General features: G+C 39.7%; 1 protein-coding gene across 50 annotated transcripts in view; it reads right to left on the bottom strand.

Moving 5' to 3' along the window:
- The window catches only part of LOC144507913 (uncharacterized), a 157,630-nt gene that overhangs the window by 56,402 nt on the left and 76,506 nt on the right, over window positions 1-24,722 (bottom strand). For 37 of the 50 annotated variants that reach the window (XM_078235407.1, XM_078235429.1, XM_078235420.1 and 34 more), the window contains 19 exons: window positions 24,171-24,233; window positions 22,820-22,879; window positions 22,514-22,573; window positions 21,329-21,388; window positions 20,440-20,502; window positions 19,748-19,807; window positions 19,427-19,486; window positions 18,497-18,559; window positions 18,270-18,329; window positions 16,351-16,413; window positions 16,040-16,099; window positions 15,102-15,164; window positions 13,154-13,216; window positions 12,927-12,986; window positions 11,856-11,918; window positions 7,159-7,218; window positions 6,313-6,375; window positions 5,618-5,677; window positions 5,051-5,110 (listed from right to left, as the gene is read on the bottom strand). In XM_078235407.1, the coding sequence (XP_078091533.1) occupies window positions 5,051-5,110; window positions 5,618-5,677; window positions 6,313-6,375; window positions 7,159-7,218; window positions 11,856-11,918; window positions 12,927-12,986; window positions 13,154-13,216; window positions 15,102-15,164; window positions 16,040-16,099; window positions 16,351-16,413; window positions 18,270-18,329; window positions 18,497-18,559; window positions 19,427-19,486; window positions 19,748-19,807; window positions 20,440-20,502; window positions 21,329-21,388; window positions 22,514-22,573; window positions 22,820-22,879; window positions 24,171-24,233 (1,164 nt within the window). Of the gene's footprint in view, window positions 1-1,698; window positions 1,762-2,533; window positions 2,594-5,050; window positions 5,111-5,617; window positions 5,678-6,312; window positions 6,376-7,158; window positions 7,219-7,468; window positions 7,532-8,529; window positions 8,590-10,007; window positions 10,068-10,701; window positions 10,765-11,855; window positions 11,919-12,926; window positions 12,987-13,153; window positions 13,217-15,101; window positions 15,165-16,039; window positions 16,100-16,350; window positions 16,414-18,269; window positions 18,330-18,496; window positions 18,560-19,426; window positions 19,487-19,747; window positions 19,808-20,439; window positions 20,503-21,328; window positions 21,389-22,513; window positions 22,574-22,819; window positions 22,880-24,170; window positions 24,234-24,722 lie in introns of all 50 variants that reach the window. The other 13 variants (XM_078235413.1, XM_078235418.1, XM_078235427.1 and 10 more) reach the window with 13 other exon arrangements.

The following is a 24,722-nucleotide window of genomic DNA, read 5'->3' as shown; positions in this document are numbered from 1 at the left end:
TCTACACGAGAGACAAGTTCTCCACTATAGAATGACAGAATTGTTACGGTACAGAAGGAGGCCACTTGGCCCATTGTGGCAGCACCCAATCGGATATCATGTGGCTATCTTTCCTCAAGGTTACAATTGTGAAACCTATCGCATCCAGAACATCTACGTCCAAAACACTGGTGACTCTGGAAATACTAGTTGTCTTTGAACAACGAATGGAACTTCAGACTGGAACACAACATTACCCTTCATGAAACATTTGGCAAAGTTCGAAATGTGGATGTGAGAACAAGCAGAAACTCACAGCTCCGACTGTCAGTTATTCAACAAACCCATCTGGAGACAATTCCTGTATGTCCAGATAATAAGAGCAGAATTCACTGAATATCACCAACACCGCATTAAAAAACTCATGGTGATGTCTAGCCTGTCATGACTTTCTGGATGAAATATCGAAAAGTCTGTTTACAATAAAAATAAAGGGTCTGACCTCAATGGTGAATCATAAGGAAGTTTTACAATTATATTTTTAATAAATCAAAACCAAATTTCTTTAATAGTTAATCAAATAACCTCTGTCCACAAGCAGGAATAGACTAAGTTACCAGAAGTGTAAAGAAATGCACTTTCACTGTCAACAAGCTGGATTCAGATAATAACACTTGTGTCTGACGTCTTACTATTATAGACTGAAGAAACCAGCACTCACCAGTTGTGGTCGAGCCAGTTGTACTGGTTGACACTGTTGTAGTTGTTCCCTCTGAAAGACAATAATCACATTCAAAACCACAAAAGTTCAATGCAATCCCTAAACATGCTTTAATGGAGATTCATCACAAGACAACTGGATAGATATGCAACATTAAATATATGTTTAGATTTCATTACATCTCTGAAAATGAAACCAGCCTCGTGTCAAGGAGACAAATGTCATATGCTTCACAATGAGGGTGCTATTATTGAGAAAACATCTTTGTGCTAATAGGATTGCGAATGTGTATTGAAAGAAGGAATCACTCACCAGTTGTGGAACTGGCAGTCGTCTCAGTTGTGCTGCTTGTCCCTGTGGTTGTCGTTGATTCTACAGAAGAACAAACAAACCGTTAAGAACCGATATATCCATCTCGAATGGGGGAGCTTTGAGAGAAATTACCAATTGGGTGCATTTTCCATCGTTTAAAAGAGAGTTTGTAAATGTGAAATGAAATCAATTCATTGGTTGCCCGATATCACCCAAAATGCTCGACTGCCAAGGAATTATCATTTTTGTGCAGTCACTGTTGCAATGTGGGCAAGGTGTCAATCAACTTGGGTTGAGTAGTTACAGAAAGAGCAAAGTGAAATCCATTTCCTTGAGATGTTGCTTCAAGCATAAACATTGACCAGCCTCCTAAATATAAAACCTGACCAATCATTGAAATAATGCAGCAACAACCTTTATTTCACCCGCGTGTGCACACAAGATCCCAATGGAATGTCTAATCCAGCAGACTTCAGTCCAGTGCTTTTCTTCCGCAGAACACTAATAGATCAAACTAGATTTTGAGCTGAAAAGTCTGTACGTGGACTTGATCCCACCTTCATCTGATGCGAGTATGTGAAGAATGAAGCAAAGCTGACAGAGGGGTTTTCACTGACCGGGAGCTTCAGCTGTAATAGCATTCTTACTTTTAATTCTTTCCAGGAATTAAAGAAGACAACACTTACCAGGTGTGGAACTGGCAGTAGAAGTGACTGTGCTGGTTGTCTCTGTTGTTGTAGTTGATGTTTCTGGAGAAAAACAAGGACTTTCACAATGAATTCACACAAGGACAGTATTGAAAGAGTTACAACATGAGTCAGCAGGGAATACATGAGAGAATGTGCAGAAAAGATTAAAGCCTTTTCCTACAGGGGCCCAATTGGATATTAGCGAGTCATTTTATACATTGTGTATTCCATCTGAACCACTGACAAGCTCTCCATCAGAAGAGTATCACTGTGAAAGATTGAATTTGGAACACTGAATCCAGTTTCCCTTTATGTTCTCAAACTGCGCTGACAAATAGAATACATTGAAAGCTTAAAAGGGGATTCAGACTCAAACACAATGATACCCTGCACAAAATAGTGATTACTCTGTTATTCAATAAACGATTACCTGCATTTCGATCTGGAGAAGTTTCCCGTTTATCAAGGTGTACAGCTCAATATTCAAAGATGATTACCACCTTAACTGAATAAACTGTTGCCGAGTGGTTTCATGTTATCTTTAATTTAGTTTTACAATCGAGTTACCACTTTATATGTTCTGTACACTGAGACAGGAGAGGCAGATTTTAAGATTTATATCAATCAAGTGTGTGCTCTCAGGTGGCTTTTGGAATAAATCAAAATAAAATTCTGGTCAACATTGATGCCAATAAACACTGCCCTCTGGCTGGAATGGAAGAATGCACCGGAAGAGAAAGGCAACAGACTTTCACAGACAAGGAGCTGACGATGTAATGAACCCGCTTGTATCTAAGTCCTTGCAATGCATAATGAAAGAGGAATCACTCACCAGTTGTGGAGCCAGTGGTTGAGCCAGTTGTTGTTGGTGACACTGTTGTACTTGTCAACTCTGAAAAATATTAAAGATGTTCAAAGTCACAAAAATCTAACTCATAAAGAACAATTCTGCATTATCAAGCTAAGATGATATGATTTGCGCCAAATAAATCAAAGAAAATAATTAAGGTAAAATTGCTGCACGAGTCAAAAACTAATCAGACAAAGATCTTGAAGATGGAAATAATTGAGTTTAAAGCTGGAAATACTGAAATAGTGAAAATAAATATGTATGTTCATTCATAGAAAACTTGACTCACCAGTTGTGGAACGGGCAGTAGACTCAGATGTGGTGGTGGGCACTGAAGTTGTTTCTTTTGAAGAGGAGAGAAATTATTTACAAGCACAGCACAGAATTGTGATTCGGGACAATATTGAGTGAGTTTTAAAAGAAACACCAGTTATTACACAAATTAATATCCTTCCGTTAGCGTTCGAGAACACTTTTACAGATCCCCAAACACTTACCCTGCCACAATATGAAGTGTGTTTCCTTCTGAACAAGTGATAAGTGTTCCACTACAGATTTACATAATTGTCTTGGTTCAGGATTAGGCCATTTGGCCCATCGTGTCAGCACCCAGGTGGGAATCATGAGTGTATCAGCTTCAAGGTTTTATTTAAGACGCTGAACGCATTCAGCACTCCTACATCCCGGACAGTGGTGACTGTTAAAATACAGGTGGATCTCAAGTGTCTCAAGGCACTTCAGACTGGAACAAAATATTGTCGTTCGGACATTTGGCAAAGTTTGAATTGTAATTGAGACATCAATGTGGAAACTCTCGACTTCTACTCTCAGTTATTGAACAGCTCAATACCTGCTGACCCATCTGGAGACAATTCCTGATTATCCAGATAATAAAAATGTATTTCACTGAAGCTCATCACCACTGTATAAATAATCATTCCTAGTGATCTCTAGCATGCCCTGAGTTTCTATCAAAATTGTGAAGTGTCTTCCCTTGCTATGAAAATAGAAACTGACCTTAAGGATTTTCCAGTTGTATGACAAATAAATCGAAACAAGGATCAGAATTCTCCGATGTTGTACACCTCAGCACCACTACCAGCGAGAGAGGAAAATTTGGTTTTCAGCCAAATCTCCATTCACTGAAGTGGTACTGGAGAATCTCAACCTCAAGTGAGGTCGGCGAACCACGCTCAAGATTTCTTCAAAGTTTCAATGAAAAACATTTGTCCATGACCAGGAATGGATCAAGTTGCTGGAAGTGTAAAGGAATGGACTTTCATTGTCAATGAGATGAAGTTGAAAAATAAGAATTGTGTCTCAGGCCTACACACTGAAGAAACCAGCACTCACCGGTTGTGGAACTACTGGTCGAGCCGGTTGTAGTTGGTGACACTGTTGTAGTTGTTCCCTCTGAAAGACAATAATCACAATCAAAACAGTCTCGTGTCAGGCAGGTGGAGGTAATATGCTTCATAGTGAGGATGCTGAAATGGTGAATAAAATTGCGAATAATACTGAAATAGTGAAAATACATTTGTGTGTTCATTAATAGAAAACCTGACTCACCAATTGCGGAACTGGCAGGAGACTCAGATGTGGTGGTTGGCACTGTTGTTGAAGTTGTTTCTTCTGAAGAGGAGAGAAATTATTTACAATCACTGCACAGAATTTTGAATTGGGATAGTATTGGGACAGTTTAGTTATTACATAAAGTAAAAGAGTGTTCACTATGTGTTTGAGGACTCTCCTACAAATCTCCAATCAATTACCCTGCCATAATATGAAGTGTGTTTCCATCTACACGAGAGACAAGTTCTCCACTATAGAATGACAGAATTGCTACGGTACAGAAGGAGGCCACTTGGCCCATGGTGGCAGCACCCAATCGGATATCATGTGGCTATCTTTCCTCAAGGTCACAATTGTGAAACCAATCGCATCCAGAACATCGACACCCGAAACAGTGGTGACTCTGGAAATGCTAGTTGTCTTTGAACACCTAATGGAACTTCAGACTGGGACACAATATTGCCCTTCATGACACATTTGGCACAGTTCGAAATGTGGATGTGAGAACAAGCAGAAACTCACATCTCCGACTGTCAGTTATTCAACAAACCCATCTGGAGACAATTCCTGTCTGTCCAGATAATAAGAGCAGAATTCACTGAAGATCACCAACACCGCATTAAAAAACTCATGGTGATGTCTAGCCTGTCCTGACTTTCTGGGTGAAATTTCGAAAAGTCTGTTTACAATAAAAATTAAGGGTCTGACCTCAATGGTGAATCATAAGGAAGTTTTACAATTATATTTTCAATAAATCAAAACCAGATTTCTTTAATAGTTAATTAAATAACCTCTGTCCACAAGCAGGAATAGACTAAGTTACCAGAAGTGTAAAGGAATGCACTTTCACTGTCAACTAGCTGGATGCAGATAATAACACTTGTGTCTGACGCTTTACTATTATAGGCTGAAGAAACCAGCACTCACCAGTTGTGGAGCTGCTGGTGGAGCCAGTTGTACTGGTTGACACTGTTGTAGTTGTTCCCTCTGAAAGAGAATAATCACATTCAAAACCTCAAAACTTCAATGCAATTCCTAAACATGCATTAATGGAGATTCATCACAAGACAACTGGATAGATATGCAACATTAAATATATGTTTAGATTTCATTACATCTCTAAAAATGAAATCAGCCTCGTGTCAAGGAGACAAATGTCTTCTCTCAGAGGGTAGTGAATCTCTGGAATTCTCTGCCCATTGAAGTGGTGGAGGCTTCCTCGTTGAAGATGTTTAAATCACGGGAAGATAGTTTTCTGATCGATAAGGGAATTAGGGGATATGGGGAGCAGGCGGGTAAGTGGAACTGATTCGCTTCAGATCAGCCATGATCTTGTTGAATGGCGGGGCAGGCCCGAAGGGCCAGATGGCCTACTCCTGCTCCTGCTCCTATTTCTTATGTTCTTATATGCTTCACAATGAGGGTGCTATTATTGAGAAAACATCTTTGTGCTAATAGGATTGCGAATGTGTATTGAAAGAAGGAATCACTCACCAGTTGTGGAACTGGCAGTCGTCTCAGTTGTGCTGCTTGTCCCTGTTGTTGTCGTTGATTCTACAGAAGAACAAACAAAACCGTTAAGAACTGATATATCCATCTCAAATGGGGGAGCTTTGAGAGAAATTATCAATTGGGTGCATTTTCCATCGTTTAAAAGAGAGTTTGTAAATATGAAATGAATTCAATTCATTGGCTGCCTGATATCACCCAAAATGCTCGACAGCCAAGGAATTATCATTTTTGTGCAGTCACTGTTGCAATGTGGGCAAGGTGTCAATCAACTTGGGCTGAGTCCAGTTACAGAAAGAGCAATGTGAAATCCATTTCCTTGAGATGTTGCTTCAAGCATAAACATTGACCAGCCTCCTAAATATAAAACCTGACTAATCACTGAAATAATGCAGCAACAACCTTTATTTTACCAGCGTGTGAACACAAGATCCCGATGGAATGTCTAATCCAGCAGCCAAAACTTCAGTCCAGTGCTTTCCTTCCGCAGAACACTAATAGATCAAACTAGATTTTGTGCTCAAAATTCTGGACGTAGACTTGATCCCACCATCATCTGATGCGAGAATGTGAAGAATGAAGCAAAGCTGACAGAGGGGTTTTCACTGACCCGGGGGCTTCAGGTGTAATAGCATTCTTACTTTTAATTCTTTCCAGGAATCAAAGAAGACAACACTTACCAGGTGTGGAGCTGGCAGCAGAAGTGACTGTGCTGGTTGTCTCTGTTGATGTAGTTGTTGTTTCTGAAGGAAAACAAAGACTTTCACAATGAATTCACACAACTTGAATCAGGACAGGATTGAAAGAGTTAGAACATGAGTCAGCAGAGAATACATGAGAGAATGTGCAGAAAAGATGAAAGCCTTTTCCTACAGGGGTCCAATTGGATATTAGCGAGTCATTTTATACATTATGTATTCCATCTGAACCACTGACAAGCTCTCCATCAGAAGAGTATCACTGTGAAAGATTGAATTTGGAACACTGATTCCAGATCCCTTTATGGTCTCAAACTGTGCTGACAAATGGAATACATTGAAAGCTTAAAAGGGGATTCAGACTCAAACACAATGATACCCTGCACAAAATAGTGATTACTCTGTTATTCAATAAACGACGACCTGCATTTCGATCTGGAGATATTTCCCATTTATCAAGGTGTACAGCTCAATATTCAAAGATGATTATCACCTAAACTGAATACACTGTTGCCGAATGGTTTCATGTTATCTTTAATTTAGTTTTACAATCTAGTTACCACTTTATATGTTCTGTACACTGAGACAGGAGAGGCAGATTTTAAGATTTATTTCAATCAAGTGTGCGCTCTCAGGTGGCTTTTGGAATAAATCAAAACGAAATTCTGGTCAACATTGATGCCCAATAAGCACTGCCCTCTGGCTGGAATGGAAGAATATATACCGGAAGAGAAAGGCAACAGACTTTCACAGACAAGGAGCTGATGATGTAATGAAACCGCTTGTATCTAAGTCCTTGCAATGTATAATGAAAGAGGAATCACCCACCAGTCGTGGAGCCAGTGGTTGAGCCCGTTGTTTTTGGTGATACTGTTGTACTTGTCAACGCTGAAAAATATTGAATATATTCAAAGTCACAAAAATCTAGCTCAATTGATAAAGAACATTTATGCATTTTCAAGCTAAGATGATATGATTTGCGCCAAATAAAACAAAGAAAATAATTAAGGTGAAATTGCTGCACGAGTCAAAAACTAATCAGACAAAGATCTTGAAGATGGAAGTAATTGAGTTTAAAGCTAGAAATACTGAAAGAGTGAAAATAAATTTGTGTTCATTCATAGAAAACTTGACTCACCAGTTGTGGAACGGGCAGGAGACTCAGATGTGGTGGTGGGCACTGTTGTTGAAGTTGTTTCTTCTGAAGAGGAGAGAAATTATTTACAAGCACAGCACAGAATTGTGATTTGTGACAATATTGAGAGAGTTTTAAAAGAAATACCAGTAATCACACAAATTAATATCCTTCCGTTAGCGTTCGAGAACACTTTTACAGATCCCCAAACACTTACCCTGCCACAATATGAAGTGTGTTTCCTTCTGAACAAGAGATAAGTGTTCCACTACAGATTTACATCATTGTCTTGGTTCAGGATTAGGCCATTTGGCCCATCGTGTCAGCACCCAGGTGGGAATCATGAGTGTATCAGTTTCAAGGTCATATTTGAGACACTGAAAGCATCCAGCACAGCTACATCCCAGACAGTGGTGACTGTTAGAATACAGGTGGATCTCAAGTGCCTCATAGAACATCAGACTGGAACAAAATATTGTCGTTCGTACAACATTTGGCAAAGTTTGAATTGTAATTGTGACATCAATGTGGAAACTCTCGGCTTCTACTCTCAGTTATTGAACATCTCAATACCTGCGGACCCATCTGGAGACAATTCCTGATTATCCAGATAATAAAAATGCATTTCACTGAAGCTCATCACCACTGTATAAATAATCATTCATGGTGATCTCCAACATGCTTTGAGTTTCTATCTAAATTGTGAAGTATCTTCCTTCACTATGAAAAAGGGACTGACCTCAATGGTCAACATTCAGGATAATTTTCAGTTGTATGTTAAATAAATCGAAACAAGGACCAGAATTCTCCGAAGTTGTACACCTCACCACCACTACCAGCGAGAGGGGAGAATTTGGTGCTCAGCCAAATCTCCATTCACTGAAGTGAGGTCGGCGAACCATGCTCAAGATTTCTTCAAAGATTAAATGAAAAACATTTGTCCATGAGCAGGAATGGATCAAGTTGCTGGAAGTGTAAAGGAATGGTCTATCATTGTCAATGAGATGAAGTTGAAAAGTAATAATTGTGTCTCAGGCCTACACACTGAAGAAACCAGCACTCACCGGCTGTGGAGCTACTGGTCGAGCCAGTTGTAGTTGGTGACACTGTTGTAGTTGTTCCCTCTGAAAGACAATAATCACAATCAAAACAGTCTCGTGTCAGGCAGGAGGAGGTAATATGCTTCAAAGTGAGGATGCTGAAATGGTGAATAGAATTGCGAATGTGTATTGAATGATACTGAAATAGTGAAAATACATTTGTGTGTTCATTAATAGAAAACTTGACTCACCAATTGCCGAACTGGCAGGAGACTCAGATGTGGTGGTTGGCACTGTTGTTGAAGTTGTTTCTTCTGAAGGGGAGAGAAATTATTTACAATCACAGCACAGAATTTTGAATTGGGATTGTATTGGGACAGTTTAGTTATTACATAAAGCAAAAGAGTGTTCACTATGTGTTTGAGAACTCTCCTACAAATCCCCAATCAATTACCCTGCCATAATATAAAGTGTGTTTCCTTCTACACGAGAGACAAGTTCTCCACTATAGAATGACAGAATTGCTACAGTAGAGAAGGTGGCCACTTGGCCCATTGTGGCAGCACCCAATCGGATATCATGTGGCTCTCTTTCCTCAAGGTCACAATTGTGAAACCAATCGCATCCAGAACATCGACACCCGAAACAGTGGTGACTCTGGAAATGCTAGTTGTCTTTGAACTCCTAATGGAACTTCTGACTGGGACACAATATTGCCCTTCATGACACATTTGGCACAGTTCGAAATGTGGATGTGAGAACAAGCAGAAACTCACATCTCCAACTGTCAGTTATTCGACAAACCCATCTGGAGACAATTCCTGTCTGTCCAGATAATAAGAGCAGAATTCACTGAAGATCACCAACACCGCATTAAAAAACTCATGGTGATGTCTAGCCTGTCCTGACTTTCTGGATGAAATTTTGAAAAGACTGTTTACAATAAAAATAAAGGGTCTGACCTCAATGGTCACTCATAAGGAAGTTTTACAATTATATTTTGAATAAATCAAAACCAGATTTCTTTAATAGTTAATCAAATAACCTCTGTCCACAAGCAGGAATAGACTAAGTTACCAGAAGTGTAAAGGAATGCACTTTCACTGTCAAGAAGCTGGATGCAGATAATAACACTTGTGTCTGACGCCTTACTATTATAGACTGAAGAAACCAGCACTCACCAGTTGTGGAGCTGCTGGTGGAGCCAGTTGTACTGGTTGACACTGTTGTAGTTGTTCCCTCTGAAAGACAATAATCACATTCAAAACCACAAAACTTCAATGCAATTCCTAAACATGCTTTAATGGAGATTCATCACAAGACAACTGGATAGATATGCAACATTAAATATATGTTTAGATTTCATTACATCTCTGAAAATGAAATCAGCCTCGTGCCAAGGAGACAAAAGTCATATGCTTCACAATGAGGGTGCTATTATTGAGAAAACATCTTTGTGCTAATAGGATTGCGAATGTGTATTGAAATAAGGAAACACTCACCAGTTGTGGAACTGACAGTCGTCTCAGTTGTGCTGCTTGTCCCTGTTGTTGTTGTTGATTCTACAGAAGAACAAACAAACCGTTAAGAACTGATATATCCATCTCGAATGGGGGAGCTTTGAGAGAATTTACCAATTGGGTGCATTTTCCATCGTTTAGAAGAGAGTTTGTAAATATGAAATGAATTCAATTCATTGGCTGCCCGATATCACCCAAAATGCTCGACAGCCAAGGAATATTCATTGCTGTGCAGTCACTGTTGCAATGTGGGTAAGGTGTCAATCAACTTGGGCTGAGTCCAGTTACAGAAAGAGCAATGTGAAATCCATTTCCTTGAGATGTTGCTTCAAGCATCAACATTGACCAGCCTCCTAAATATAAAACCTGACCAATCATTGAAATAATGCAGCAAGAACTTTTATTTCACCAGCTTGTGCACACAAGATCCCGCTGGAATGTCTAATCCAGCAGCCAAAACTTCAGTCCAGTGCTTTCCTTCCTCAGAAAACTAATAGATCAAACTAGATTTTGTGCTCAAAATTCTGGACGTGGACTTGGTCCCACCATCATCTGATGCAAGAATGTGAAGAATGAAGCAAAGCTGACAGAGGGGTTTTCACTGACCCGGGGGCTTCAGGTGTAATCGCATTCTTACTTTTAATTCTTTCCAGGAATCAAAGAAGACAACGCTTACCAGGTGTGGAGCTGGCAGTAGAAGTGACTGTGCTGGTTGTCTCTGTTGATGTAGTTGATGTTTCTGAAGGAAAACAAAGACTTCCACAATCAGTTCACACAACTTGAATCAGGACAGGATTGAAAGAGTTAAAACATGAGTCAGCAGGGAATACATGAGAGAATGTGCAGAAAAGATTAAAGCCTTTTCCTACAGGGGTCCAATTGGATATTAGCGAGTCATTTTATACATTATGTATTCCATCTGAACCACTGACAAGCTCTCCATCAGAAGAGTATCACTGTGAAAGATTGAATTTGGAACACTGATTCCAGATCCCTTTATGGTCTCAAACTGTGCTGACAAATGGAATACATTGAAAGCTTAAAAGGGGATTCAGACTCAAACACAATGATACCCTGCACAAAATAGTGATTACTCTGTTATTCAATAAACGATTACCTGCATTTCGATCTGGAGAAGTTTCCCATTTATCAAGGTGTACAGCTCAATATTCAAAGATGATTACCACCTTTACCGAATACACTGTTGCCGAGTGGTTTCATGTTATCTTTAATTTAGTTTTACTATCTAGTTACCACTTTATATGTTCTGTACACTGAGACAGGAGAGGCAGATTTTAAGATTTATATCAATCAAGAGTGCGCTCTCAGGTGGCTTTAGGAATAAATCAAAACGAAATTCTGGACAACATTGATGCCCAATAAGCACTGCCCTCTGGCTGGAATGGAAGAATACACCAGAAGAGAAAGGCAACAGACTTTCACAGACAAGGAGCTGATGATGTAATGAAACCGCTTGTATCTAAGTCCTTGCAATGCATAATGAAAGAGGAATCACCCACCAGTTGTGGAACCAGTGGTTGAGCCTGTTGTTTTCGGTGATACCGTTGTACTTGTCAACTCTGAAAAATATTAAATATATTCAAAGTCACAAAAATCTAGCTCAATTGATAAAGAACATTTATGCATTTTCAAGCTAAGATGATATGATTTGCACCAAATAAATCAAAGAAAATAATTAAGGTAAAATTGCTGCACGAGTCAAAAACTAATCAGACAAAGATCTTGAAGATGGAAGTAATTGAGTTTAAAGCTGGAAATACTGAAATAGTGAAAATAAATTTGTGTTCATTCATAGAAAACTTGACTCACCAGTTGTGGAACGGGCAGTAGACTCAGATGTGGTGGTGGGCACTGTTGTTGAAGTTGTTTCTTCTGAAGAGGAGAGAAATTATTTACAAGCACAGCACAGAATTGTGATATGGGACAATATTGAGAGAGTTTTAAAAGAAATACCAGTTATCACACAAATTAATATCCTTCCGTTAGAGTTCGAGAACACTTTTGCAGGTCCCCAAACACTTACCCTGCCATAATATGAAGTGTGTTTCCTTCTGAACAAGTGATAAGTGTTTCACTACAGATTTACATAATTGTGTTGGTTCAGGATTAGGCCATTTGGCCCATCGTGTCAGCACCCAGGTGGGAATCATGAGTGTATCAGTTTCAAGTTCGTATTTGAGACACTGAAAGCATCCAGCACTCCTACATCCCGGACAGTGGTGACTGTTAGAATACAGGTGGATCTCAAGTGCCTAGTGGAACATCAGACTGGAACAAAATATTATCGTTCGTAGAACATTTGGCAAAGTTTGAATTGTAATTATGACATCAATGTGGAGACTCTCAGCTTCTACTCTCAGTAATTGAACAGCTCAATACCTGCTGACCCATCTGGAGACAATTCCTGATTATCCAGATAATAAAAATATATTTCACTGAAGCTCATCACCACTGTATAAATAATCATTCCTGGTGACCTCTAGCATGCTTTGAGTTTCTATCTAAATTGACTATGAAAAAGGGACTGACCTCAATGGTCAACATTAAGGATATTTTTCAGTTGTATGTTAAATACATCGAAACAAGGACCAGAATTCTCCGAAGTTGTACACCTCACCACCACTACCAGCGAGAGGGGAGAATTCGGTGCTCAGCCAAATCTCCATTCACTGAAGTGGGACTGGAGAATCCCAACCACAAGTGAGGTCGGTGAACCACGCTCAAGATTTCTTCAAAGATTAAATGAAAAACATTTGTCCATGAGCAGGAATGGATCAAGTTGCTGGAAGTGTAAAGGAATGGACTTTCACTGACAATGAGATGAAGTTGAAAAATAAGAATTGTGTCTCAGGTCTACACACTGAAGAAACCAGCACTCACCGGCTGTGGAGCTACTGGTCGAGCCAGTTGTAGTTGGTGACACTGTTGTAGTTGTGCCCTCTGAAAGACAATAATCACAATCAAAACAGTCTCGTGTCAGGCAGGAGGAGGTAATATGCTTCATAGTGAGGATGCTGAAATGGTGAATAGAATTGCGAATGTGTATTGAATGATACTGAAATAGTGAAAATACATCTGTGTGTTCATTAATAGAAAACTTGACTCACTAATTGCGGAACTGGCAGGAGACTCAGATGTGGTGGTTGGCACTGTTGTTGAAGTTGTTTCTTCTGAAGAGGAGAGAAATTATTTACAATCACTGCACAGAATTTTGAATTGGGATAGTATTGTGACAGTTTAGTTATTACATAAAGTAAAAGAGTGTTCACTATGTGTTTGAGAACTCTCCTACAAATCCCCAATCAATTACCCTGCCATGATATAAAGTGTGTTTCCTTCTACACGAGAGACAAGTTCTCCACTATAGAATGACAGAATTGTTACGGTTCCGAAGGTGGCCACTTGGCCCATTGTGGCAGCACCCAATCGGATATCATGTGACTATCTTTCCTCAAGGTCACAATTGTGAAACCAATCGCATCCAGAACATCTACATGCAAAACAGTGGTGACTCTGGAAATACCAGTTGTCTTTGAACACCGAATGGAACTCCAGACTGGAACACAACATTACCCTTCATGAAACATTTGGCAAAGTTCGCAATGTGGATGTGAGAACAAGCAGAAACTCACAGCTCCGACTGTCAGTTATTCGACAAACCCATCTGGAGACAATTCCTGTCTGTCCAGATAATAAGAGCAGAATTCACTGAATATCACCAACACCGCATTAAAAAACTCATGGTGATGTCTAGCCTGTCATGACTTTCTGGATGAAATTTCGAAGAGTCTGTTTACAATAAAAATAAAGGGTCTGACCTCAATGGTGAATCATAAGGAAGTTTTACAACTATATTTTTAATAAATCAAAACCAGATTTCTTTAATAGTTAATCAAATAACCTCTGTCCACAAGCAGGAATAGACTAAGTTACCAGAAGTGTAAAGAAATGCACTTTCACTGTCAACAAGCTGGATTCAGATAATAACACTTGTGTCTGGCACCTCACTATTATAGACTGAAGAAACCAGCACTCACCAGTTGTGGAGCTGCTGGTCAAGCCAGTTGTACTGGTTGACACTGTTGCAGTTGTTCCCTCTGAAAGAGAATAATCACATTCAAAACCACAAAACGTCAATGCAATTCCTAAACATGCTTTAATGGAGATTCATCACAAGACAACCAGGATAGATATGCAACATTAAATATATGTTTAGATTTCATTACATCTCTAAAAATGAAATCAGCCTCGTGTCAAGGAGACAAATGTCATATGCTTCACAATGAGGGTGCTATTATTGAGAAAACATCTTTGTGCTAATAGGATTGCAAATGTGTATTGAAATCAGGAAACACTCACCAGTTGGGGAACTGGCAGTCGTCTCAGTTGTGCTGCTTGTCCCTGTTGTTTTCGTTGATTCTACAGAAGAACAAACAAACCGTTAAGAACCGATATATCGATCTCGAAATGGGGGGGAGCTTTGAGAGAAATTACCAATTGGGTGTATTTTCCATCGTTTAGAAGAGAGTTTGTAAATATGAAATGAATTCAATTCATTGGTTGCCCGATATCACCCAAAATGCTCAGCAGCCAAGGAATTATCATTGTTGTGCAGTCACTGTTGCAATGTGGGTAAGGTGTCAATCAACTTGGGCTGAGTCCAGTTACAGAAAGAGCAATGTGAAATCCATTTCCTTGAGATGTTGCTTCAAGCATAAACATTGACCAGCCTCCTAAATATAAAACCTGACCAATCATTGAAATAATGCAGCAAGAACCTACATTTTACCAGCATGTGCACACAAGATCCCGCTGGAATGTCTAATCCAGCAGCTAAAACTTCAGTCCAGTGCTTTCCTTCCTCAGAACACTAATAGATCAAACTAGATTTTGTGCTGAAAAGTCTGTACGTGGACTTGATCCCACCATCATCTGATGCGAGAATGTGAAGAATGAAGCAAAGCTGACAGAGGGGTTTTCACTGACCGGGAGATTCAGGTGTAATCGTATTCTTACTTTTAATTGTATCCAGGATTCAAAGAAGACAACACTAACCAGGTGTGGAGCTGGCAGTAGAAGTGACTGTGCTGGTTGTCTCTGTTGATGTAGTTGATGTTTCTGAAGGGAAACAAAGACTTCCACAATGAATTCACACAACTTGAATCAGGACAGTATTGAAAGAGTTAGAACATGAGTCAGCAGGGAATACATGAGAGAATGTGCAGAAAAGATTAAAGCCTTTTCCTACAGGGGCCCAATTGGATATTAGCGAGTCATTTTATACATTATGTATTCCATCTGAACCACTGACAAGCTCTCCATCAGAAGAGTATCACTGTGAAAGATTGAATTTGGAACACTGATTCCAATCTCTCTTTATGGTCTCAAACAAATGGAATACATTGAAAGCTTAAAAGGGGATTCAGACGCGAACACAATGATACCCTGCACAAAATAGTGATTACTCTGTTATTCAATAAACGACTACCTGCATTTCGATCTGGAGAAGTTTCCCATTTATCAAGGTGTACAGCTCAATATTCAAAGATGATTATCACCTTAACTGAATACACTGTTGCCGAGTGGTTTCATTTAATCTTTAATTTAGTTTTACAATCTCGTTACCACTTTATATGTTCTGTACACTGAGACAGGAGAGGCAGATTTTAAGATTTATTTCAATCAAGTGTGTGCTCTCAGGTGGCTTTTGGAATAAATCAAAACGAAATTCTGGTCAACATTGATGCCAATAAACACTGCCCTCTGGCTGGAATGGAAGACATGATGTGGAGATGCCGGTGTTGGACTGGGGTAAACACAGTAAGAAGTCTAACAACACCAGGTTAAAGTCCAACCTGTTGGACTTTAACCTGGAATGGAAGAATACACTGGAAGGGAAAGGCAATAGACTTTCACAGACAAGGAGCTGATGATGTAATGAAACCGCTTGTATCTGAGTCCTTGCAATGTATAATCAAAGAGGAATCACTCACCAGTTGTGGAGCCAGTGGTTGAGCCAGTTGTTGTTGGTGACACTGTTGTACTTGTCAACTCTGAAAAACATTAAAGATGTTCAAAGTCACAAAACTCTAATTCAATTCATAAAGACATTTATGCATTATCAAGCTAAGATGATATGATTTGCACCAAATAAATCAAAGAAAATAATTAAGGTGAAATTGCTGCACGAGTCAAAAACTAATCAGACAAAGATCTTGAAGATGGAAGTAATTGAGTTTAAAGCTGGAAATACTGAAATAGTGAAAATAAATATGTGTGTTCATTCATAGAAAACTTGACTCACCAGTTGTGGAACGGGCAGTAGACTCAGATGTGGTGGTGGGCACTGTTGTTGAAGTTGTTTCTTCTGAAGAGGAGAGAAATTATTTACAAGCACAGCACAGAATTGTGATTTGGGACAATATTGAGAGAGTGTTAAAAGAAATACCAGTTATTACACAAAGTAATATCCTTCCGTTAGCGTTCGAGAACACTTTTACAGATCCCCAAACACTTTCCCTGCCACAATATGAAGTGTGTTTCCTTCTGAACAAGAGATAAGTGTTCCACTACAGATTTACATAATTGTGTTGGTTCAGGATTAGGCCATTTGGCCCATCGTGTCAGCACCCAGGTGGGAATCATGAGTGTATCAGTTTCAAGGTCATATTTGAGACACTGAAAGCATCCAGCACTCCTACATCCCGGACAGTGGTGACTGTTAGAATACAGGTGGATCTCAAGTGCCTCATGGAACTTCAGACTGGAACAAAATATTATCGTTCGTACAACATTTGGCAAAGTTTGAATTGTAATTGTGACATCAATGTGGAAACTCTCGACTTCTACTCTCAGTTATTGAACAGCTCAATACCTGCTGACCCATCTGGAGACAATTCCTGATTATCCAGATAATAAAAATGCATTTCACTGAAGCTCATCACCACTGTATAAATAATCATTCCTGGTGATCTCTAGCATGCTCTGTGTTTCTATCTCAATTGTAAAGTGTCTTCCTTCACTATGAAAAAAGGGACTGACCTCAATGGCCAACATTAAGGATATTTTTCAGTTAGAACATAGAACATAGAACAGTACAGCACAGAACAGGCCCTTCAGCCCACGATGTTGTGCCGAGCTTTATCTGAAACCAAGATCAAGCTATCCCACTCCCTATCATCCTGGTGTGCTCCATGTGCCTATCCAATAACCGCTTAAATGTTCCTAAAGTGTCTGACTCCACTATCACTGCAGGCAGTCCGTTCCACACCCCAACCACTCTCTGCGTAAAGAACCTACCTCTGATATCCTTCCTGTATCTCCCACCATGAACCCTATAGTTATGCCCCCTTGTAATAGCTCCATCCACCCGAGGAAATAGTCTTTGAACGTTCACTCTATCTATCCCCTTCATCATTTTATAAACCTCTATTAAGTCTCCCCTCAGCCTCCTCCGCTCCAGAGAGAACAGCCCTAGCTCCCTCAACCTTTCCTCATAAGACCTACCCTCCATACCAGGCAGCATCCTGGTAAATCTCCTCTGCACTCTTTCCAGCACTTCCACATCCTTCTTATACTGAGGTGACCAGAACTGCACACAATATTCCAAATGTGGTCTCACCAAGGTCCTGTACAGTTGCAGCATAACCCCACGGCTCTTAAACTCCAACCCCCTGTTAATAAAAGCTAACACACTATAGGCCTTCTTCACAGCTCTATCCACTTGAGTGGCAACCTTTAGAGATCTGTGGATATGAACCCCAAGATCTCTCTGTTCCTCCACAGTCTTCAGAACCCTACCTTTGACCCAGTAATCCACATTTAAATTAGTCCGACCAAAATGAATCACCTCACATTTATCAGGGTTAAACTCCATTTGCCATTTATCAGCCCAGCTTTGCAGTTGTATGTGAAATAAATCGAAACAAGGACCAGAATTCTCCGATGTTGTACACCTCACCACCACTACCAGCGAGAGGGGAGAATTTGGTGCTCAGCCAAATCTCCATTCACTGAAGTGGGACTGGAGAACCCCAACCACAAGTGAGGTCGGCGAACCATGCTCAAAATTTCTTCAAAGATTAAATGAAAAACATTTGTCCATGACCAGGAATGGATCAAGTTGCTGGAAGTGTAAAGGAATGGTCTATCATTGTCAATGAGATGAAGTTGAAAAATAAGAATTGTGTCTCAGGCCAACACACTGAAGAAACCAGCACTCACCGGTTGTGGAGCTACTGGTCGAGCCAGTTGTAGTTGGTGACACTGTTGTAGTTGTGCCCTCTGAAAGACAATAATCACAATCAAAACAGTCTCGTGTCAAGCAGGAGGAGGTAATATGCTTCATAGTGAGGATGCTGAAATGGTGAATAGAATTGTGAATGTGTACTGAATGATATTGAAATAGTGAAAATACACCTGTGTGTTCATTAATAGAAAACTTGACTCACCAATTGCCGAACTGGCAGGAGACTCAGATGTGGTGGTTGGCACTGTTGTTGAAGTTGTTTCTTCTGAAGAGGAGAGAAATTATTTACAATCACTGCACAGAATTTTGAATTGGGATAGTATTGTGACAGTTTAGTTATTACATAAAGTAAAAGAGTGTTCACTATGTGTTTGAGAACTCTCCTACAAATCCCCAATCAATTACCCTGCCATGATATAAAGTGTGTTTCCTTCTACACGAGAGACAAGTTCTCCACTATAGAATGACAGAATTGCTACGGTACAGAAGGAGGCCACTTGGCCCATTGTGGCAGCACCCAATCGGATATCATGTGACTATCTTTCCTCAAGGTCACAATTGTAAAACCAATCGCATCCAGAACATCTACATCTAACACAGTGGTGACTCTGGAAATACTAGTTGTCTTTGAACACCTAATGGAACTTCAGAGTGGAACACAACATTACCTTTCGTGAAATATTTGGCACAGTTCGAAATGTGGATGTGAGAACAAGCGGAAACTCACAGATCCTACTGTCAGTTATTCGACAAACCCATCTGGAGACAATGCCTGTACATCCAGATAATAAGAGCAGAATTCACTGAAGATCACCAACACCGCATTAAAAAACTCATGGTGATGTCTAGCCTGTCCTGACTTTCTGGATGAAATTTCGAAAAGTCTGTTTACAATAAAAATAAAGGGTCTGACCTCAATGGTGAATCATAAGGAAGTTTTACAATTATATTTTTAATAAATCAAAACCAGATTTCTTTGATTGTTAATCAAATAACGTCTGTCCACAAGCAGGAATAGACTAAGTTCCCAGAAGTGTAAAGGAATGCACTTTCACTGTCAACAAGCTGGATTCAGATAATAACACTTGTGTCTGATGTCTTACTATTATTGACTGAAGAAACCAGCACTCACCAGTTGTGGAGCTGCTGATCGAGCCAGTTGTACTGGTTGACACTGTTGTAGTTGTTCCCTCTGAAAGACAATAATCACATTCAAAACCACAAAACTTCAATGCAATTCCTAAACATGCTTTAATGGAGATTCATCACAAGACAACTGGATGGATATGCAACATTAAATATATGTTTAGATTTCATTACAACTCTGAAAATGAAACCAGCCTCATGTCAAGGAGACAAATGTCATATGCTTCACAATGAGGGTGCTATTATTGAGAAAACATCTTTGTGCTAATAGGATTGCGAATGTGTATTGAAATAAGGAATCACTCACCAGTTGTGGAACTGGCAGTCGTCTCAGTTGTGCTGCTTGTCCCTGTTGTTTTCGTTGATTCTACAGAAGAACAAACAAACCGTTAAGAACCGATATATCCATCTCGAATGGGGGAGCTTTGAGAGAAATTACCAATTGGGTGCATTTTCATCGTTTAAAAGAGAGTTTGTAAATATGAAATGAATTCAATTCATTGGCTGCCCGATATCACCCAAAATGCTCGACAGCCAAGGAATTATCATTGTTGTGCAGTCACTGTTGCAATGTGGGTAAGGTGTCAATCAACTTGGGCAGAGTCTAATTACAGAAAGAGCAATGTGAAATCCATTTCCTTGACATGTTGCTTCAAGCATAAACATTGACCAGCCTCCTAAATATAAAACCTGACTAATCATTGAAATAATGCAGCAAGAACTTTTATTTCACCAGCTTGTTCACACAAGATCCCGCTGGAATGTCTAATCCAGCAGCCAAAACTTCAGTCCAGTGCTTTCCTTCCTCAGAACACTAATAGATCAAACTAGATTTTGTGCTCAAAATTCTGGACGTGGACTTGATCCCACCATATCTGATGCAAGAATGTGAAGAATGAAGCAAAGCTGACAGAGGGGTTTTCACTGACCCGGGGGCTTCAGGTGTAACAGCATTCTTACTTTTAATTCTTTCCAGGAATCAAAGAAGACAACGCTTACCAGGTGTGGAGCTGGCAGTAGAAGTGACTGTGCTGGTTGTCTCTGTTGATGTAGTTATTGTTTCTGAAGTAAAACAAAGACTTCCACAATCAGTTCACACAACTTGAATCAGGAGGGTATTGAAAGAGTTCAAACATGAGTCAGCAGGGAATACATGAGAGAATGTGCAGGAAAGATTAAAGCCTTTTCCTACAGGGGCCCAATTGGATATTAGCGAGACATTTTATATATTGTGCATTCCATCTGAACCCTGACAAGCTCTCCATCAGAAGAGTATCACTGTGAAAGATTGAACTTGATACATTGATTCCAGTCTCCCTTTATGATCTCAAACTGCCCTGACAAAATACGTTGAAAGTTTAAAAGCGGATTCAGACGTTGATGATCCAGTGCACAATATAGTGATTACTCTCAGTTATACAATAAATGATTACCTGGCTTCCAATCGCGAGAAATTGAAATAATCATTGAAATAATGCACCAGGAACTTTTATTTCACCAGCATGTGCACACAAGATCTCGACGGAATCTAATTCAATGATGATGATTACCTTCACTGAATAATCTGTTGCTGACAGGTTTAATGTTTTCTTGAATTTATTTTTGCAATCTAGTTGCCAGATTAAGATACGTTATGTATACTAAGATAGGAGAGGCAGATTTTAAGAAGATTTATTTCAATCAAATGTGTGATCTCAGGTCGTTTTTGGAATAAATCAAAACAAGACTTTGGTCAACATTGATGCCACTAAACACTGCCCTCTGGCTGGAATGGAAGAATACACAGGAAGAGAAAGGCAACAGACTTTCACAGACAAGGAGCTGACGATGTAATGAAACCGCTTGTATCTTAGTCCTTGCAATGTATAATGAAAGAGAAATCACTCACCAGTTGTGGAGGCAGTGGTTGAGCCAGTTGTTGTTGGTGACACTATTGTACTTGTCAACTCTGAAAATTATTAAATACATTCAAAGTCACAAAATTATGACTCAATTTGTCAAGAACATTTATGCATTATCAAGCTATGATATGATTTGCACCAAATAAATCAAAGAAAATAAATAATATTTCTGCACATTTGACAAGAACTAATAAGAGAAAGATTTTGAAGAAGGAAGTAACTGAGTTTATATTGAAAGTGCTGAAAAAGTAAAAATATTTTTCTATGTTCATTGACAGAAAACTTGACTCACGGGCAGTAGACTCAGATGTGGTGGCTGGCACTGTTGTTGAAGTTGTTTCTTCTGAAGAAGAGAGAAATTATTTACAACCACAGCACAGAATTTTGAACTGGGACAGTATTGTGACAGTTTCAAAGGAATTATTAGCTATTACATTAATTAATAAGGAGAGTTCACTACAGGTTTGAGAACTCTTCCACAAATTCCCAAACAATTACCTTGACATAATATGAAGTGTGTTTCCTTCTACTCGAGTGACAAGTTTTCCACTACAGAATTACAGAAATGTTATGGCACAGGAGGCCGCCACTTGGCCTATCATGTCAGCACCCAGGTGGGAATTAGGAGGTCATATTTAAGACATTGAACGGATTCAGCAAATCTACATCCCGGACAGTGGTGGCTGATAAAATATGCATGGACCTTGAATGGTGAATAGAACTTCAGACTGGAACAGAGCATTATTCTTCATTAAACATTTGGCAAAGGTTGAAATGTGGATGTGACAACAACGTGGCAAGTCCCGCTCTCATTTATTCAGCTCAATATCTGCAGACCCATCTGGAGATAATTCCTGATTGTCCCAGACAATAAAACGGCAATTAATTGATGTTTGCCATCACCATATGAAACAAGGACCCCAATTCTCCGATGTTGGATGCCTCGTCACCACTACCAGCTCTAACAGAGAATTTGGAGAAACCTCCATGCACTGAAGTGGGATTGGAGATTCCCAGCCTCAAGCGAGGTCGGAGATTCCTGGTCCCAATTCCTTCAAAGGTTAAATGAAAAAAAGTCGTTCAGGAGCAGGAATGGATCAGGTTGGAAGTGCAATGGAATGGACTTTCACTGTCAATGAGATGAAGTTGAAAAATAAGAAACCAGCACTCACCAGTTGTGGAGCTACTGGTCGAGCCAGTGGTAGTTGCTGGCACTGTTGTAGTTGTGCTCTCTGAAAGATAATAATCACAATCAAAACCACAAACTTCAATGGAATCCCTAAACACGCTTTAATGGAGATTCATCAGAAGACAACTGGACAGATCTGTAACATGAGATATGTTTCTATCACCTTACAACACTCAAAATCGAAACTAGCAGGGGAAGGTAATATGATTCATAGGCAGGATGCTGAAAAGAGAAAACATTTTTATGTTAATAGAATTGCGAATGTGTATTGAAATAAGGAATCACTCACCAGTTGTGGAACTGGCAGTCGCCTCATTTGAGCTGCTTGCCCCTGTTGTTGTCGTTGATTCTACAGAAGAGGAAACAAAACTGTTAAGAATGACTGTTGCAGGGCAATATCAGGGATCATGTCTTTTATATTTTAATTTATGTGCCCGTTCATATTTTGTTTGATTTCAGTGTAATACATGCAGAGTTACATGGGACAATCAGAGAGAGCCAGGCCTCACCAGAGGGGAGGAAAGGGTTAACACAGACAGCTAGAGGCCTGCTCTGCCGACAGATAACGATGAACGAATGCTATCAACTTCAAACAATAGTAACGCGCAAGAGATCTTTCCGAGTTATCACGATAATGGAGAACCGGCATTAAGACAGCCAGGCTTCATACAGTCCAGGGAGATCATAGTCTTCTGTAAAACATGATCACCTAGCGGCGGGGGTGGGGGGAGCGATTAACACATCGTTGTAGATTGGTTGGGCAAACACAACGCTTTTGACATTATAATCAGGTGAATGGACACATCCAGAAAAATGATTAGCAGGGATGAACTGAACAATGTATTTTGCATAATGAGATTAGAAGAACCATCTTGTATCCAACTCTGGGAATTAATATAATGTAAAACTTTGCGAATCGGAAAAGTATAATAGCCTGTACGAATCTACGATGGGCAGGGAGAACTCGCAGGCAACCTGGGGTTTTCAGGCCTGAGTGCATCTCTCCCTCATGCATGTGGAATAAAAACGTTTCTTGAAGTTTGACATGGTCTTCAAGGCTCAACTCGTCTCATTTCCCTCCTACAATGACGTTGAGCATATTCCATCATTTAAAAGAGAGTTTGCAAATATGAAATGAATTCAATTCATCTGCTACCTGACATCACCCAAAATGCTCGACAGCCAAGGTATTATCATTATTGTGCAGTGACTGTTGCAATGTGGGTAAGGTGTCTATCAACTTGGGCAGAATCCGATTACAGAAAGAGTAATGTGAAATTAATTTTCTTGAAATGTTGCTTCAAGTATAAACATTGACCAGCCTCCTTAAGATAACACCCAACTAATCATTGAAATAATGCAGCAAGAACATTTATTTCACCAGCATGTGCACACAAGATCCCAATGGAATGTCGAATCCAGCAGCCGAGAGATCAGACTGTGTTTTCCATTCCCAGTAGAATACTAAAAATCAGACTAGACTTTGTGCTTCAGGCTCTGAAGGGGGACCAGCAGCTTCTGATGCGAGAATGTGAAGAATGAAGCAAAGCTGACAGAGGGGTTTTCACTACCAGGGGTTTGAGGTGTAATTCCATTCTTACTTTTAATTACTTGCAGGAATTGAAGAAAACAACACTTACCAGGTGTGGAGCTGGCAGTAGAAGTGGCTGTGCTGGTTGTCTCTGTTGATGTTGTTGTTGTTTCTGGAGGAAAACAAGGACTTCCACAATCAACTCACACAACTTGAATCAGGAGAGTATTGAAAGAGTTAGAACATGAGTCAGCAGGGAATACATGAGAGAATGTGCAGAAAAGATTAAAGCCTTTTCCTACAGGGGTCCAACTGGATATTTGTGTGGCATTTTATACATTGTACGTTCCATCTGCACCACTGTCAAACTCTCCATCAGAGTATCACTGTGAAAGATTGAATTTGGAATACCAATTCCAATCTCCCTTTATGGTCTCAAACTGTGCTGACAAATAGAATACATTGAAGCTTAAGAGGGGATTCAGACAAGAGCGGAATGGTACCCTGCGTAAAATAGTGATCACTCTGTTATTCAATAAACGATTACCTGGATTACAATCTGGAGAAATTTACGATTTATTGAGTTGTAAAGCTCAAAATACAGTGATAATTATCAGCTTTACTGAATACACTGGTGCCGAATGGTTTAATGTTATCTTTA

Source organism: Mustelus asterias, chromosome 19, assembly GCF_964213995.1.
Source record: "Mustelus asterias chromosome 19, sMusAst1.hap1.1, whole genome shotgun sequence".
Taxonomy (NCBI): Eukaryota; Metazoa; Chordata; class Chondrichthyes; order Carcharhiniformes; family Triakidae; genus Mustelus; species Mustelus asterias.
The sequence above is the reverse complement of the archived record's forward strand: the minus strand, read 5'-3'. Positions and strand labels throughout refer to the sequence as shown.